The 13,762-nt window shown below is 38.1% G+C and overlaps 1 protein-coding gene across 2 annotated transcripts in view; it reads left to right on the top strand.

Moving 5' to 3' along the window:
- The window catches only part of DMGDH (dimethylglycine dehydrogenase), a 61,692-nt gene extending 48,312 nt beyond the window's left edge, over positions 1-13,380 (top strand). For both annotated transcript variants that reach the window (XM_029216528.1, XM_029216529.1), the window contains 2 exons: positions 5,283-5,417; positions 12,075-13,380. In XM_029216528.1, coding sequence (XP_029072361.1) covers positions 5,283-5,417; positions 12,075-12,290 — 351 coding nt within the window. In that variant the 3' untranslated portion in view covers positions 12,291-13,380. The remainder of the gene's footprint in view (positions 1-5,282; positions 5,418-12,074) is intronic.
- Positions 13,381-13,762: the final 382 nt, after the last annotated feature.

Raw genomic sequence — 13,762 nt, 5'->3', positions numbered from 1 at the left:
TTTTCCTAAAGTACATCTGACAAAGCCACAGGTCCGTTCCACTGTTTGTTTTCCTGTGAATCATAAGACTCAAAGACTGAAAAGTAAATATTTTCTTAATATTGAATCTAGTAAAAGTCATAAAACACATAATGGGAGCTATTTTCATTTTGAAACATCTAGTTTGGTTTGGATGCAATTAACGAATTATTGGCCTGGCTTGGGAATCATATTTTAAATATTTTCTCCAGGTTTCAATGTATCCACACCTTTCTGTGGGTTAATAGAGTCCCTTTTCTAGTTATATTAAAGACTTTTTTGAGAAGGAATACTTAATTGATTAGTGGTTTTGGTTAGAAAAATGCTAGATAAATTGTTTTAAATTGCCAAGAGCACAGAATAAAGACTGTGAATGTGAGAGTATTCATTTCCAGTCAGTAATAGACTGGACTTGCTACACTCATAATTTAATATTTTGCTAATAAAGAGATAGAGAAATTGTGGTTATTATAAACTTACATGGAATGTTACAAAGTTCTGCATAGAGGAGAAGGAAGCAAGAATTGGGAAGCCTGGATTCGAGGTTTGGTAATAACTCACTTTGTCACTTTGGGCAAGAACGTTAACTCTGGGCCTTAATTTTCTCATATGAAAAATGACCTTGGACTAAGTTTTCTGCCTGCTTAAAAACTTCTATGATTCTAACTGTGTGACTATGAAATGAATGATGGTATAATTTGTCTTGATGGGGTGGTGGGCCGGTCAGATCCATTCCCCCAAATGAACGAATCCAGTATATGGCTTCATCAGTTTAACTGCGAGACAAACACAGATGCACCTGGTATTTGACAAATGACCAGAGAAAGTTAAGGTTCACATGGACCGCAGGTTAGTCAGGGCCACGTGCTTTCCAAAGGGAGTCCCATGAGGACTGTTTTTAATGAATGATTCCTGGCCTCATTTTAAATAAGGAACTTTTCAGGAATGTGTTGAGGGACAGCAGCAGAAATCTATCACCCAGATTTTCGTCTCTGCTCTGCCACTGACAATAGTTGGTGACCACCGGGTCTCTCTGCAGCTCTCTTCAGGTCTGCAAACACGGGAGCATGATTCCACAACCAGTGCTGTGCCTGGTTTCTAAGGGGGGCTTTCTTAGGACCCAGGATGTTCCATTGATTCTCTTATGCCTTTGGAAACTTTTGACATTTAGATTAAAAGGATTTTGGCCCAAAATTCAATCAAACTGATGACTGCTTTGAATTTTCTGATGGATTTTGACTCTAAATATGGAACAGAAGAGGTCCCAAACTAGGTTTTTATCATTTCTCTCCTGGTCTGTAAGAGCCCACCACCCAGAGTTCGTATCGGAACCTTCCTTCCACTGCTGCTGTCGAATTCGCTTTAGCTACACATCTGAAAGTTCTCCATTGCTCTGAGAATCCCAACCCAAAATATACTGGTTTAATTTATTTCATTTCCATGTGCTTTTCGATAATATGTGTGCTTTTAATAAAGCTAGTAAGAGATGAGGAGTTACATTTCACTTAAAATCTACTTAATGTTTTCATCTATGTGGATGTTATATTTAGGATACATCACAGGTGGCTGCTTTAATGGCTCTTACTGCTTCTTAAAAATTAATAGATTAGAAATATAAGCCAAAATTATTTTAAGGTACAATCTCAGTGCCCCAGAAGTGTTTCTCAAAGACATTAACAGCTATTTATGTAGTTAATTTGGTAGTGACTCATTAAGAAATACATTTCTGTTCTCAGGTCATCCTGAAGGCACCAATTTTAATCTCAGCACTTAACCTTCAGACACATTTTCCTCTCTCATTTATAATAATAACTGTATAATAAAGTCTGCAATCTTGGGAGGAAAGCCAAGCAACATGAGAATGAAATGCTATCACCCCACTTTTAAATCTTCCCAAGTCAGGCCCAAGGTTAGCCTGGGAAGGGAGAACTGTCTCAAGGGGCAGGTGTCACTTCTTATCTGTGTTTTAAGTATGTGTTCCTTACTTTTAATTAGGTTTTCGTTGTTGTTGTTTGAGTATTGTTTTCATTCATGTCTAAGGACGATATTGCTGACAAGATCACTTCCTAATTCAGGGATATACAGATATAGAGATTAAATTTCATTAATATTAACCTTCAGGGTGTTTTCAAATCCTTTCACATAGTACAAAAGTATTATTGTGTAGTGAATGTCATTCAGGATAGGTTAGGCTACCTAGAAATAATTTTTTAATTAATTAATTTTTTATTGAAGCATAGTTAATTTACAGTGTTGTGTTAGTTTCAGGTGTACAGCAAAGTGATTCAGTTATACATATATATGTATTCTTTTTCAGATTTTTTTCTCACATAGGTTATTACAGAATACTAAGTAGAGTTCCCTGTGCTATACAGTAGGTCCTTGTTGTTTATCTATTTTATATATAGTAGCGTGTATATGTTACTCCGAAATTCCTAATTTATCCCTCCCTCCCCCCTTCCCCTTTGGTAACCATAAATTCGTTTTCTATGTCTGTGAGTCTGTTTCTGTTTTGTAAATAAGTTCATTTGTATCATTTTTTTTAGATTCCACATGTAAGTGATATCATATATTTGTGTTTCAAAATAATTTAAAAGAAACGTTCTTTAGAGTATTTACATCAGCTGTTCCTGCCAGTGATAGACTCCAGGCACAGCCATTTAAAAAATGCGTATGGATAAAATCTAAAGGTGCTGACTTACATAACCGAGCCTCAGGAAAGACCCTTAACTTTGTTGGGCCTTCTCTTCATAAGCTGGGGATAAAATGATCTGTCTTATAGGAATCTTAATGAGGATTGTAAAGCCCTCAGCAGAGCGTCTGGCACATAGCAAGTGCCTAATAAATTGTAAATATTATTAATATTACTTATTTACTACTTTAATTTTTGAATTAAATTAGTAACTTAATTAAATTAATAATGAATTAAATTATTTTTTAAATATTTACTATAACTTTTCTCTTTTAAAGGAAGTTTTCTGGGGTGCCCATCTTTCCTATTTCTTATGATTAACTGGTACCTTATGTTCCTGCTTAGACTTTGGTAAAATTATGAATTGGCAGAGTTAGACTCCCCTTCCAGCACTTCTTATTCCCCCCACCCCCATGGCATCCACCCCAGCAGTTCTCGTCCAGCACCCCCTAGAGTCCCCATTTCTGAAAGCTTTGGATATGGCAGCTTTCACCACAGTCCCTCTGAAGGTGTGGCAGATGTTGGCTTAAGAGGCTCAGTGAAGGCAGCTCAAAATAGATGAAAAGAATGGGGCTGGGACTTCTGAGATCTTGGTTGAGTGTCTTTGGCTAAATTAGCTCACTTCTTTTCGACCCCAGATCCACCATCTGTGGATTGTTGGGAAGATTGACTTAAAAGCGCAAGGACTTTTGGAGAAGGGTATGCAGACAGTAGTTATCATGAAGCCTCATCTTTCAAACTCAGTTCAAGCTGCTTCCTCCATAAAACTGTTGCTGACAGAATGCTGCTCCAGCCCCCCTCTCACCCTAGATAGAACTGATCATACGCCTTCTTGAGCTCCCACTGTACATGCCCCTATCATAGCAACTGTTTGTTTGCATTTCTGCCTTAGACATGCATTAGACAGTTTTTGTTTTAAATTTCCAAAATGTTGTGATTTTCACACTCTCATAAAACACACAGAAGCAACAGTGAATCATGTTTCAAATTGGTATAGCTGATTTGTATACTATCGCTGTCATATTCTACCATGTTTCCAGTAATCTCAAATCATTCCTTTTTCCTCTGATATGTTAAAACATTGAGGAGATAAAATAATTTCAGTGCTGGGCATATTGTGATGTGGAAGGAAGGGGTCACATCTCCTCAGGGACCTCTCAGAGGCTACAAGACCCTGTTGTATTTAGCTCTGAATATCCTGTATCTAGTATCTGATACATAGCAGGGGCATAACAACAGCTGAGTAAATAATTGAAAGAATATTCTTTAATAGGGACTCAGGAGGACCCCAAACCTTCAAGATCTAAATGAATCTCTATCAGCAAAGATTCAGATTTCATAATAGGAGCTGAGGAAGCCATTCAGGATCTCTCAGCATTCCACAAGACACACTATATAGTGCTTGGCCACTCCAGGATTGTGTGCTTTTCCACACAATAAAGTGTTTTTTTTTTTTTTTTCATTGCAATCATTGGCTTCCTATATAGATAAGAACACTAAAAAGCATCCCTGTCATCATGTATCCATGATAGCAAGTCTTCTTTTAAAAATCTACAAAGAGGGGCTTCCCTGGTGGCGCAGTGGTTGAGAGTCCGCCTGCTGATGCAGGGGACACGGGTTCGTGCCCCGGTCCGGGAAGATCCCACATGCCGCGGAGCCATGGCCGCTGAGCCTGCGCGTCCGGAGCCTGTGCTCCGCAATGGGAGAGGCCACAACAGTGAGAGGCCCATGTACCGAAAAAAAAAAAAAGAAAAAGAAAAAAATATATATATACCAAGATAGCAAAAAAATTTTGTTGTAGCATTCTTTCTGTATTTAGATAAACATAATTTAACTGTAACGAACTTTGGTTTGTTATGACTTGTGTTATCATGAATTTATCCTACATAAGAACTCAAATGAACCAAGCTCTTCCTGTGTTTGTTGTTTTGTTCTCCCCAAAAGGAAAAAAAAGGTTGAAAAGCACAGCATTACAGAATAAGCTCTTTGATCAAAATGTCTGTGTTTGACTAATTTTGTAACCCAGGGCCCAGCATGATGCCTCCCACACAGTAGGGGCTCAATAAATTTCTTGAATGAATTAACGGTGCAACCCAGTAGGTTAATGCATCCCGGGGACCATTATTCTGAAGAGGGAAAAAATGTAGGCATTTTGGAGTTGCTTTGGCATCACATTTCAAAAAAGTGAATTTCCTTCTTAGGAAAGGCTTACTTTAGGTAGAAACTGAGTCGCGCCATGCTCACTGCCCACCGTTCCCACTGTCCAGAACCAGTAGATACAAGGGTCCCTTTCATAACCCACCATCTCAATATCATGCCTTACATTTTTCTGCCTAGGTAGTTCTGGTAAAATTGTTATCACAAGTTATTACCCTTAAGTCTAACCTCTTCTGAAAGAATAGGTGTCATTCAGGGACTAAGAAATATTTGTCTAGACGTTTGATCCAATCTGTATTTTTATTTAATGTGTAATTGGCAAGAAAATAGCAAAGACAAATTTAAATGCTTGCATCTCTAACCTTGTCACAGTGTCTGAGTATTCATTCATCATCATTATCTTGGATTCCTGCAGCCAGCAGACTTCATAGGAAAGCAAGCACTGAAACAGATTAAAGCCAAGGGGCTGAAACGGAGACTGGTCTGCCTCACCTTGGCAACGGACGATGTTGATCCGGAGGGAAATGAAAGCATCTGGTATGGTGGCAAGGTGAGTGCTGAGGACCCATAGCAAGGGGCCACTGCAGTGTTTCTGCAGCAGAAACTCCCTGTCTCTGTTTCCGTTTACAGTTTTTTGCTAGTTATTTATCTATTGGTGAGATGACACTCTTTTGAATTCTGAAGTGACATTCAAGAAACAGAAATTACTTAACTGAAAGGAAAATGAAATGCTGCTCATTTTGGAAAACATGATATTCTATATGGTTTAATGAAAGAAAATAAACTGCAGGACTTGAAATACCTTGGACAATGAGGAAGGTATGATTTAGAAGGTAAAATGACCTCTTGGCTCACCACATCTATATCTGTGAATGCAAGAGAGAGATTTTATAAAGAATTTAGTATTCTGACTTAGCTTCTCAGGGATCTTTCAGGAGGAAACAATTCGTACCTTAGCACATTAGCAGAAAACAATTTCCAAATGAAAACATCTATGACGAGAGAGGGTTAAACCTTAGTAAATAAAGGGAAAAGTGGAACTCCTTTGGTTCTTCAGGAGGAGTAAGACTACCTTCTTCTCCCTTTGGGATGCTACATTTCACTGTCTCTCTTGGTCTTCAGTAAAGCCAGAGTTAGATAACCTATCAATAGAATTTCACTTCCTCCACTTTTTATGACTATTTGTAAAACCCAATTTGGCTCAATGTTTTGCTGTGTTTTGGCTGGTGTTATCAGGCAGGGCTTATCAGGCAGGGACACTCAGCTTAGATTAGACCATGTGGCGACCACAGGGCCTTCAAGACTCATCTAAACATTTGCTCTGTATTGAGCAGGTTCTGCTTGGTCAACACCCAAATACTCGGAGATTCTATTCCCAGGTTGTTTTTTTTTTCCTTACGCACTACAACCTACTTAATACTTGTTTTCATTTTCCCCATCTCTTCAGTGACAAAACGAGCCCTGGAGGAGGGGAGAGCCAGTGGCGTCAATCCCAGCCTTTGGATTACTAAAGATAGGCCCATTTGGGCTGAGGCAGGGGTCAGTTTGACATGGAAATATCATCTACAGAGTTCCTACTAGTGCTGGATATTTTTATGTACTCTCATTTACTTTTTAAAAAATATTTATTTATTTAATTTATTTTTTTGTTTGCATTGGGTCTTAGCTGCAACATGCGGGCTCTTCATTGTGGCACGCGAGATCTTTCATTGCGGCGCTCAGGCTTCTTTCTAGTGTGGTGCGCAGGCTCCAGGGCGCATGTGCTCTGTAGTTGTGGCACGTGGGTGCCAGGGCCTGTGGACTCTGTAGTTTGTGGCACGTGGCCTCTCTCCTTGAGGCGCATGAGCTCAGTAGTTGTGGTGCACGGGCTTAGTTGCTCCATGGCATGTGGCATCTTAGTTCCCTGAACAGGGATTGAACCCACGTCCCCTGCATTGGAAGGCAGATTCTTTACTACTGGACCACCAGGGAAGTCCCTCTCTCATTTACTTTTACAACACCCCTCCAAGATATGTATGATCATTCCCATTTAAAGATGAGGCTTTGGGACTCAGAGAGATTAAGTAACTTGCTTGAGGTTACACAGCTATGACATGTGATTGACGAAGCTGATTTCTGACCGAGGTACAGTTGGACTTTGAATTCTTATCCTTTCTTCTAAGACATGCTGAATACCCCCATTTGCTCTCTTCTTTGTCTCTGATGGCCCACTGTATTCTCCTAAGCACTTCATTATATACCCACAGTTCTTGCACATCTAAGTAACAGGTGGATGTTATAGTTTTAGATTCTATGAAGCCAATAGATCTTTTCTCAGATTTGAAGCTCTTTCTCAAATGCCTCACCTTTAATTGTGTTGTTTGCTCTTCTGTTTGAACCATTCCTACTCTTACCTCCTGGTCTCCACTTTCTGTTTCTGTTCTAGATCTCTGGTTCAGCCCTCTTTTCTTTTCTTTTTTTTTTTTTTTTTTTTTTTTTTTGCGGTACGCGGGCCTCTCACTGTGTGGCCTCTCCCATTGCGGAGCACAGGCTCCGGACGCACAGGCTCAGTGGCCATGGCTCACGGGCCTAGCCGCTCCACGGCACGTGGGATCTTCCCGGACCAGGGCACGAACCCGTGTCCCCTGCATCGGCAGGCGGACTCTCAACCACTGCGCCACCAGGGAAGCCCCAGCCCTCTTTTCTTAATATGTTCTTTCTCTGATTTAAGATTTGCCCACGATTTCTACTGATAACCACGTCTGCCATTAAGTAACTGCTTGAGCCTCTCTGGGTCTCAGTGTTCTCACCTACAAAATGAAGCCACTGAGTGAGATAATGTCTAAGGTTCTTTCCACCTCTAATTAATTTTTCCCTGGTCGTTACACTTCCCTCACCTCATCTTTTTATTCTACATTTTTCACTCTATTCTCATCCAACTATCTCAGTCTTCCTAATACGGTCTGCACTCATACTTCTACTGATAGTCTGTTTTACTTGGCCATGGAATGAACGAGAAGCTCTGTCATAACATTCTGTATGCAACCCCACATCGACCATGATCAACTGACAGATTTTTAGTCATCTTAAATGTGACCATACCCAAGTTAAAAAACTGGAAACCTGTACCTTAAACTTATACAATGTTATATGTCAATTGTATCTCAACAAAGCTGGAAAAAAAGAAGAACCCTGGAAACCCAAGCTCCATTTATTTTTATTGAAGTATAATTGCTTTACAATGTTGTGTTAGTTTCTGCTATACAATGAAGTGAATCAGCTATATGTATACATATATCCCCTCCAAGTTCCATTTTTAAATTTTATTCCCTTTGCCTCATTTGTGCACTGTGTTTACACATTATATTTTTCATCTTTCCTATACATGCCACCTGTTTATAGAGCTGCTAATGCAATTGTAATTTTAGTTATTAGTAATATTTCTCTTAAATTTCCTGATATCAGCTTGTCTGCTCTTGGATGCTTAGTAGGGTCATCATTTTATCATTCAGATGACCCTCTTAGATCTTCCTTATCTCTAGAATGATATGAATTTTTTTAAAATTTTTATTTCCTGAATTTGGACTTGTTCTACCTTTTATATTTGGTATTCTATTCATGCAGATATTTTCAATGCTAGCGATAGGGTCCATGTTAATTTATTTGTTCAACAGATCTGAGTTCTAGTATGTGACAGCAATATTCTAGGCACTAAGGATGCAGCAGTGAACAAAACAGACAAGAATCTCTGCCCCTGTGGAGCTTATATTCCAGGAGAGGGAGAGATAAACAATGAACATAAAATAAAATAAATAGCATGTCAGAGGGCAATGAATACTTTGGGGAAAAATAAAGTCTAACTGGGAGATGGGCAGTGCTAGAGGGAGGGATTATGATTTTAAGTAAGGCTTTATATAAAAAAATCAAGGCATAAGTGTGGGCATGAGAGGGGCTTTAATTAGTTATAAAAGCAGCTTTGCTGGGAAGTAAGTTTTGAAGAAAAGGTTTTTGAGGAAGGAAGTTTGAAGAGTTTAGAAAGTCTTCTTTTTCATTATTAATAAACTAAAACACACAGGGACAGCCAAAGAAACATAATATATCATCCAATTTAAATTATGTTTCCTCTTTCAAAGGTTATTTACCATGTTGTCTTCTCTAAGTCTGTTACAGGCGTCTTTAAGTCTCATAATGAAGAGAAGAATGAGACAAGGCTAAAACTAAGTGAGGATTGTTTACATTGGTAAAAAGAAGGCTGATGTTTGATTTCACAAAGAATATGAGAATCTACTAGGCAAAGGGTGAGGGTGGTTTGTTCTTGTGATTCACTGAGCAAAACGAGGCAATAGATTTAATTGAATCTGGAAGATTTTAAGGTCGAATGATATAGAATTTATGCCAGGAAAAACCTTTCCCTGGAGACTTAGTAATAAGATATAAGGAAAGGCCAGTTTTCTAAAATACTTTGGACCACCAACCCCTGGATTAGAGAGAAATTAAAGGAGAAATGAAAGTAATCAAGCAGAAAGCAAAGCATTCAATAAATATTTTAAGAACAGCACGCACAAAATAAACATGCTATTTCTTTAAAGTTACTAATGCAGAAATAACTGCAAGAAGAATCACTGCCGAGATTTTAAGAGATGGGAAGGCCCAAGGAGATGGGGCACGCAGCCTCTAAAAAGTGATTGTAGGTTTTTTATCCAGTGAGTTAGGGGATTTGACCAAAAGATTCGTTCAGGATTCTTCCTGTTTTCTTAAGATGCCCAAGAAAACCAGGTTAACTTTCCCAGAGCTCCAAACACAAATCTCTGTTTTAGAGACTCAGAAGTGAAACCAAAGTTACCGAGAAGGTCTTTCAAAAAAGCGATGATTAAAACTCCAGCCACCCTGACCCAAATCCCAGTTTTATATCATGGAAATATGATCTAGAGGAGAAAAGCCATTTTGAAACGTGTGTTATCTCAGCAATACCTTGGCAGTTAATAATCTACCAGAGAGGAACTTTTACTAATGAATGCATTCACTTTTTTTAAATCACCATAACAAGTTCAGAAATTATGTGGAGAGCTTGTGATTTGGGGTTTCAACAAGATAATTAAAAACTGGGGCTACAGTGATAGGAGTCTGTACTTAATGTCATAAATGCATAAGAGACTAGAAATGCTATAATATGACTGTTGACTGTCGTGAGCCCTTTGCTGAGGCAGCTGAAATATCACCAGGCTGATTCATGTCCATGGATGTTTTTGAGCAGCAGCTATAAGCAGCCACTGTGCTAGACAGTAAGGCTGTAAGGATTAGTGCGATGTTGCGTAGCCAGGAGAAGCCGTTTTAAGTTGGGCTACGTATCATTTTGCTTTTGTTGTCTTCCTTTTACTTTTTAAAAATGTGGTGTTTACACATATACAATGGAATATTATTCAGCCATAAAAAGAAACGAAATTGAGTTATTTGTAGTGAGGTGGATGGACCTAGAGTCTGCCATACTGAGTAAACTAAGTCAGAAAGAGAAAAGTAAGTACCATATGCTAACACATACATATGGAATCTAAAAAAAAAAAAAGGTTCTGAAGAACCTAGGGGCAGGACAGGAATAAAAATGCAGACATAGAGAATGGACTTGAGGACACGGGGAGGGGGAAGTGTAAGCTGGGACAAAGTGAGAGAGTGGCATGGACATATATACACTACCAAATGTAAAATAGCTAGCTAGTGGGAAGTAGCGGCATAGCACAGGGAGATCAGCTTGTTGCTTTGTGACCACCTAGAGGGGTGGGATAGTGAGGGTGGGAGGGAGATGCAAGAGGGAGGAGACATGGGGATATATGTATATGTATAGCTGATTCACTTTGTTATAAAGCAGAAACTAAAACACCATTGTAAAGCAATTATACTCCAATAAAGATGTTAGAAAAAAAAGTGGTGTTTAAACCAGCATTGTAATTTGTTTGCATTTTACTCTGTTTTTCCTTTTCTTGCATCTTTTCCTTCAGCTAAGAGTTGTGGAAACCAGATCTAATCTTCTAATCAGGATTGTTATATAGATTTTATTTTTGGTAGCATAAGATTATTGTTTTCATCTCCTAAATTTTGATTCCTTGTTCAGTATTTTTCTCTGGTTTGCCATCCCAAGTTATCCAATTTCATCCTTGTTAATTTTGATCATTCACACAGAACTCCATGTCTCCACTCATGTTGGAAAGTTTTATCCCCCTTCTCTACCCACCTAACTCCACCTACCTTCAAAATGTAGAACAGGGCTTCCCTGGTGGCGCAGTGGTTGAGAGTCCGCCTGCCGATGCAGGGGACACGGGTTCGTGCCCTGGTCCGGGAAGATCCCACATGCCGCGGAGCGGCTGGGCCCGTGAGCCATGGCCGCTGAGCCTGTGCTTCTGTAGCCTGTGCTCCGCAACGGGAGAGGCCACAACAGTGAGAGGCCCGCGTACCGCAAAAAAAAAAAAAAAAAAAAAAAGTAGAACAAATCCTGGCTTACTTATGTTGCCTACCTTGGCTTCCTGGTTATTGTTTCTCGTGTCTGTATGTTAATTCCTCAACGAGGCAGGAAGCTCATGAGGGTAGGAACCAGACCTCTACTCATTCTCCAGAATGTCTAGCAAAATGTTTTGTACATGGTAAAGCTAGAGAGGGTAAAGTTAACATTTATTTAAGTGCCTAGCAATTACCAGGAATTGTTAAATCTGTATATATTCATATAGAAGATTCACTTCACATTGACTATTGATATATTAATAGAGTTTAATTCAGCACTATTCTGGCAGGCCATTTTCTAAATGCCAGCAGGAACAGTTGACTAGATTTGCATTTGGATTTTTAGATTTTTCTCCTTTGTATATATTATTGCCATGCTAGTTTGATGGAAGAGAATTTTTTAAAGTTCAAAATGAAAATATTTGATTCTTCTTCCTGTCAGATCTCTTGGCATGAAACTGAGCAAAATAGTACTAGGTATTAAGAAACTAGATGTAATTATTTAAAACTGAGAAATTTCAGAGCAACATGGATGTGTATTTTGAGAATTGTTTTTCATAAGTTTTAAACTTTCATTAAGTTTCTCAAAAAAGTGAAGTTTTCCTCCTAGTGTTACCCTCACAGACAGCATATCATAAAACTCTGTAAGTTGAACATATCTTTTGAGAATTTTCATCTAGAGAAGAGGCACATAAAGCTGTGACCAAGATGCTGAGGATGGTAGGGTCTTGTTTTTCAGGTGGTTGGCAACACGACCTCCGGAAGCTACAGTTACAGCATCCAGAAGAGTCTGGCTTTCGCGTATGTCCCTGTAGAGCTAAGTAAAGTGGGACAACAAGTGGAAGTTGAATTATTAGGCAAAAATTACTCAGCAACCGTCATACAAGAACCCTTGGTGTTGACGGAACCAATCAGAAACCAGCTTCAGAAAAAAGGTGGAAAGGACAAAATTTGAAAAGACTTTGAGAAGACAACTGAATTATGGTTGCTATGTGATTGTACTGAAAATGATAACTGATTTTCTGGGGAATAGGGGAAACCAAAAATTTATTTCAAAATCATCAGAATCTTAAAACCATTCTCTTGTTTCCTAAGCAATATAGAATAATGGATGAGTGATCTACATTGCTGTTTCAGATGAAGAAATTTGAAGCTAATGTTTTTACTATTCTATATTGTTGTTTACGAAACTCGGCAAAACGTTTAAGTGTTTGCTAACATACCATCATTATTACAACTGAAATAGAAAACATATAATTTTAAAAACATTTGTATGTGGTTCTTGTTAGCTGAAAACAAATTATGTTTTGTTTTTTTTACAAATTATGTTTTACATAAAGACAAAAGCAGTACTGTTGATGGATTTACTTCATTGAAAAATACTAGTTGAATAAGGGATCATTTTAATGTTTCATAATATATCTAGGAAGAAAATAGTAAAATTTAATATTGGTATATGTAACATTTTTATTCAATTCCTTGAAATATTTACTTTCTTAATGACTTCCCTGAAAGCAGTTTTATGGGCTGTCATTATTGTCCTTTCAAAGGTTGTTTTAGAAGAGAAATTGCAAAAGAGAACAGTCTTCCAAAGGAAACGGTACTTGTAAACCTTCTGAGGTGAAGCCGAAACATAAATTGTGCCAGTACAAACACAGTCTGAATACTGAACACCTCTCTTTGGGAAAGAATTAATGCAAGTTGACATCACGTTGTGCCGTTCTGAATATCATTTCACAAACATTTGACAAAGCAGGTCAAACAAGAGCTTTAAGAGCTGACAGGATTGCCCTTAACATTGTGTACAGCAAGAAAAAAAAGCCATTTAGAAATAATTCTTTGATGTACCTCTTGAAATTATTTGGGTTTAGTTGACAGAATAAATCAAATTTTTCATAAAAGGTAGTTTGTCATTTATCATTTGTTCTACACACACACTTGCTGCCTAGGAAAAGTTCAGTAAATAGGTATTAAAGAAGCTGAATGTGAAGCATAATAAGATTCTATGGTTAGAGTAGATTTTAAAATAATTTCTTAACTTGTAAGTTTTGAAAACATGCCAAATTTACATTTAAATGTTTTATAAAAGTAATCATGTATCAGAACTCTTCAGCATGCCATTCATTTATCTTTGGTATCTCCTCTTACATGAGAAATGAAGGAAATCTTTTTGATAACAAACATTTGCTAATTATTAAGAATGTTATCCGGACCCTCTCTCCCAGTTCTGGTATAGGGTATAGGTGCTTTTCATTCTCTGCCTCTCTGTAGCCCAATTGTTAATTGTGTAAAAACTAATGAAAGAATTGAGAAAATATAATGCTACATCAGTGGCACAATTTAATAGTTACCTAAGTTGTAACTTTTCAGTAACTAGTGACTGGAAAATTATTTACATAAAATGTTATTATAGCAGACTCTAATCAA

This window comes from Monodon monoceros, unplaced genomic scaffold, assembly GCF_005190385.1.
Source record: "Monodon monoceros isolate NGI ecotype Baffin Bay Population unplaced genomic scaffold, NGI_Narwhal_1 Super_Scaffold_12, whole genome shotgun sequence".
In the NCBI taxonomy this organism is placed as follows: Eukaryota; Metazoa; Chordata; class Mammalia; order Artiodactyla; family Monodontidae; genus Monodon; species Monodon monoceros.
This window is presented reverse-complemented; position numbering and strand designations above follow the sequence as displayed.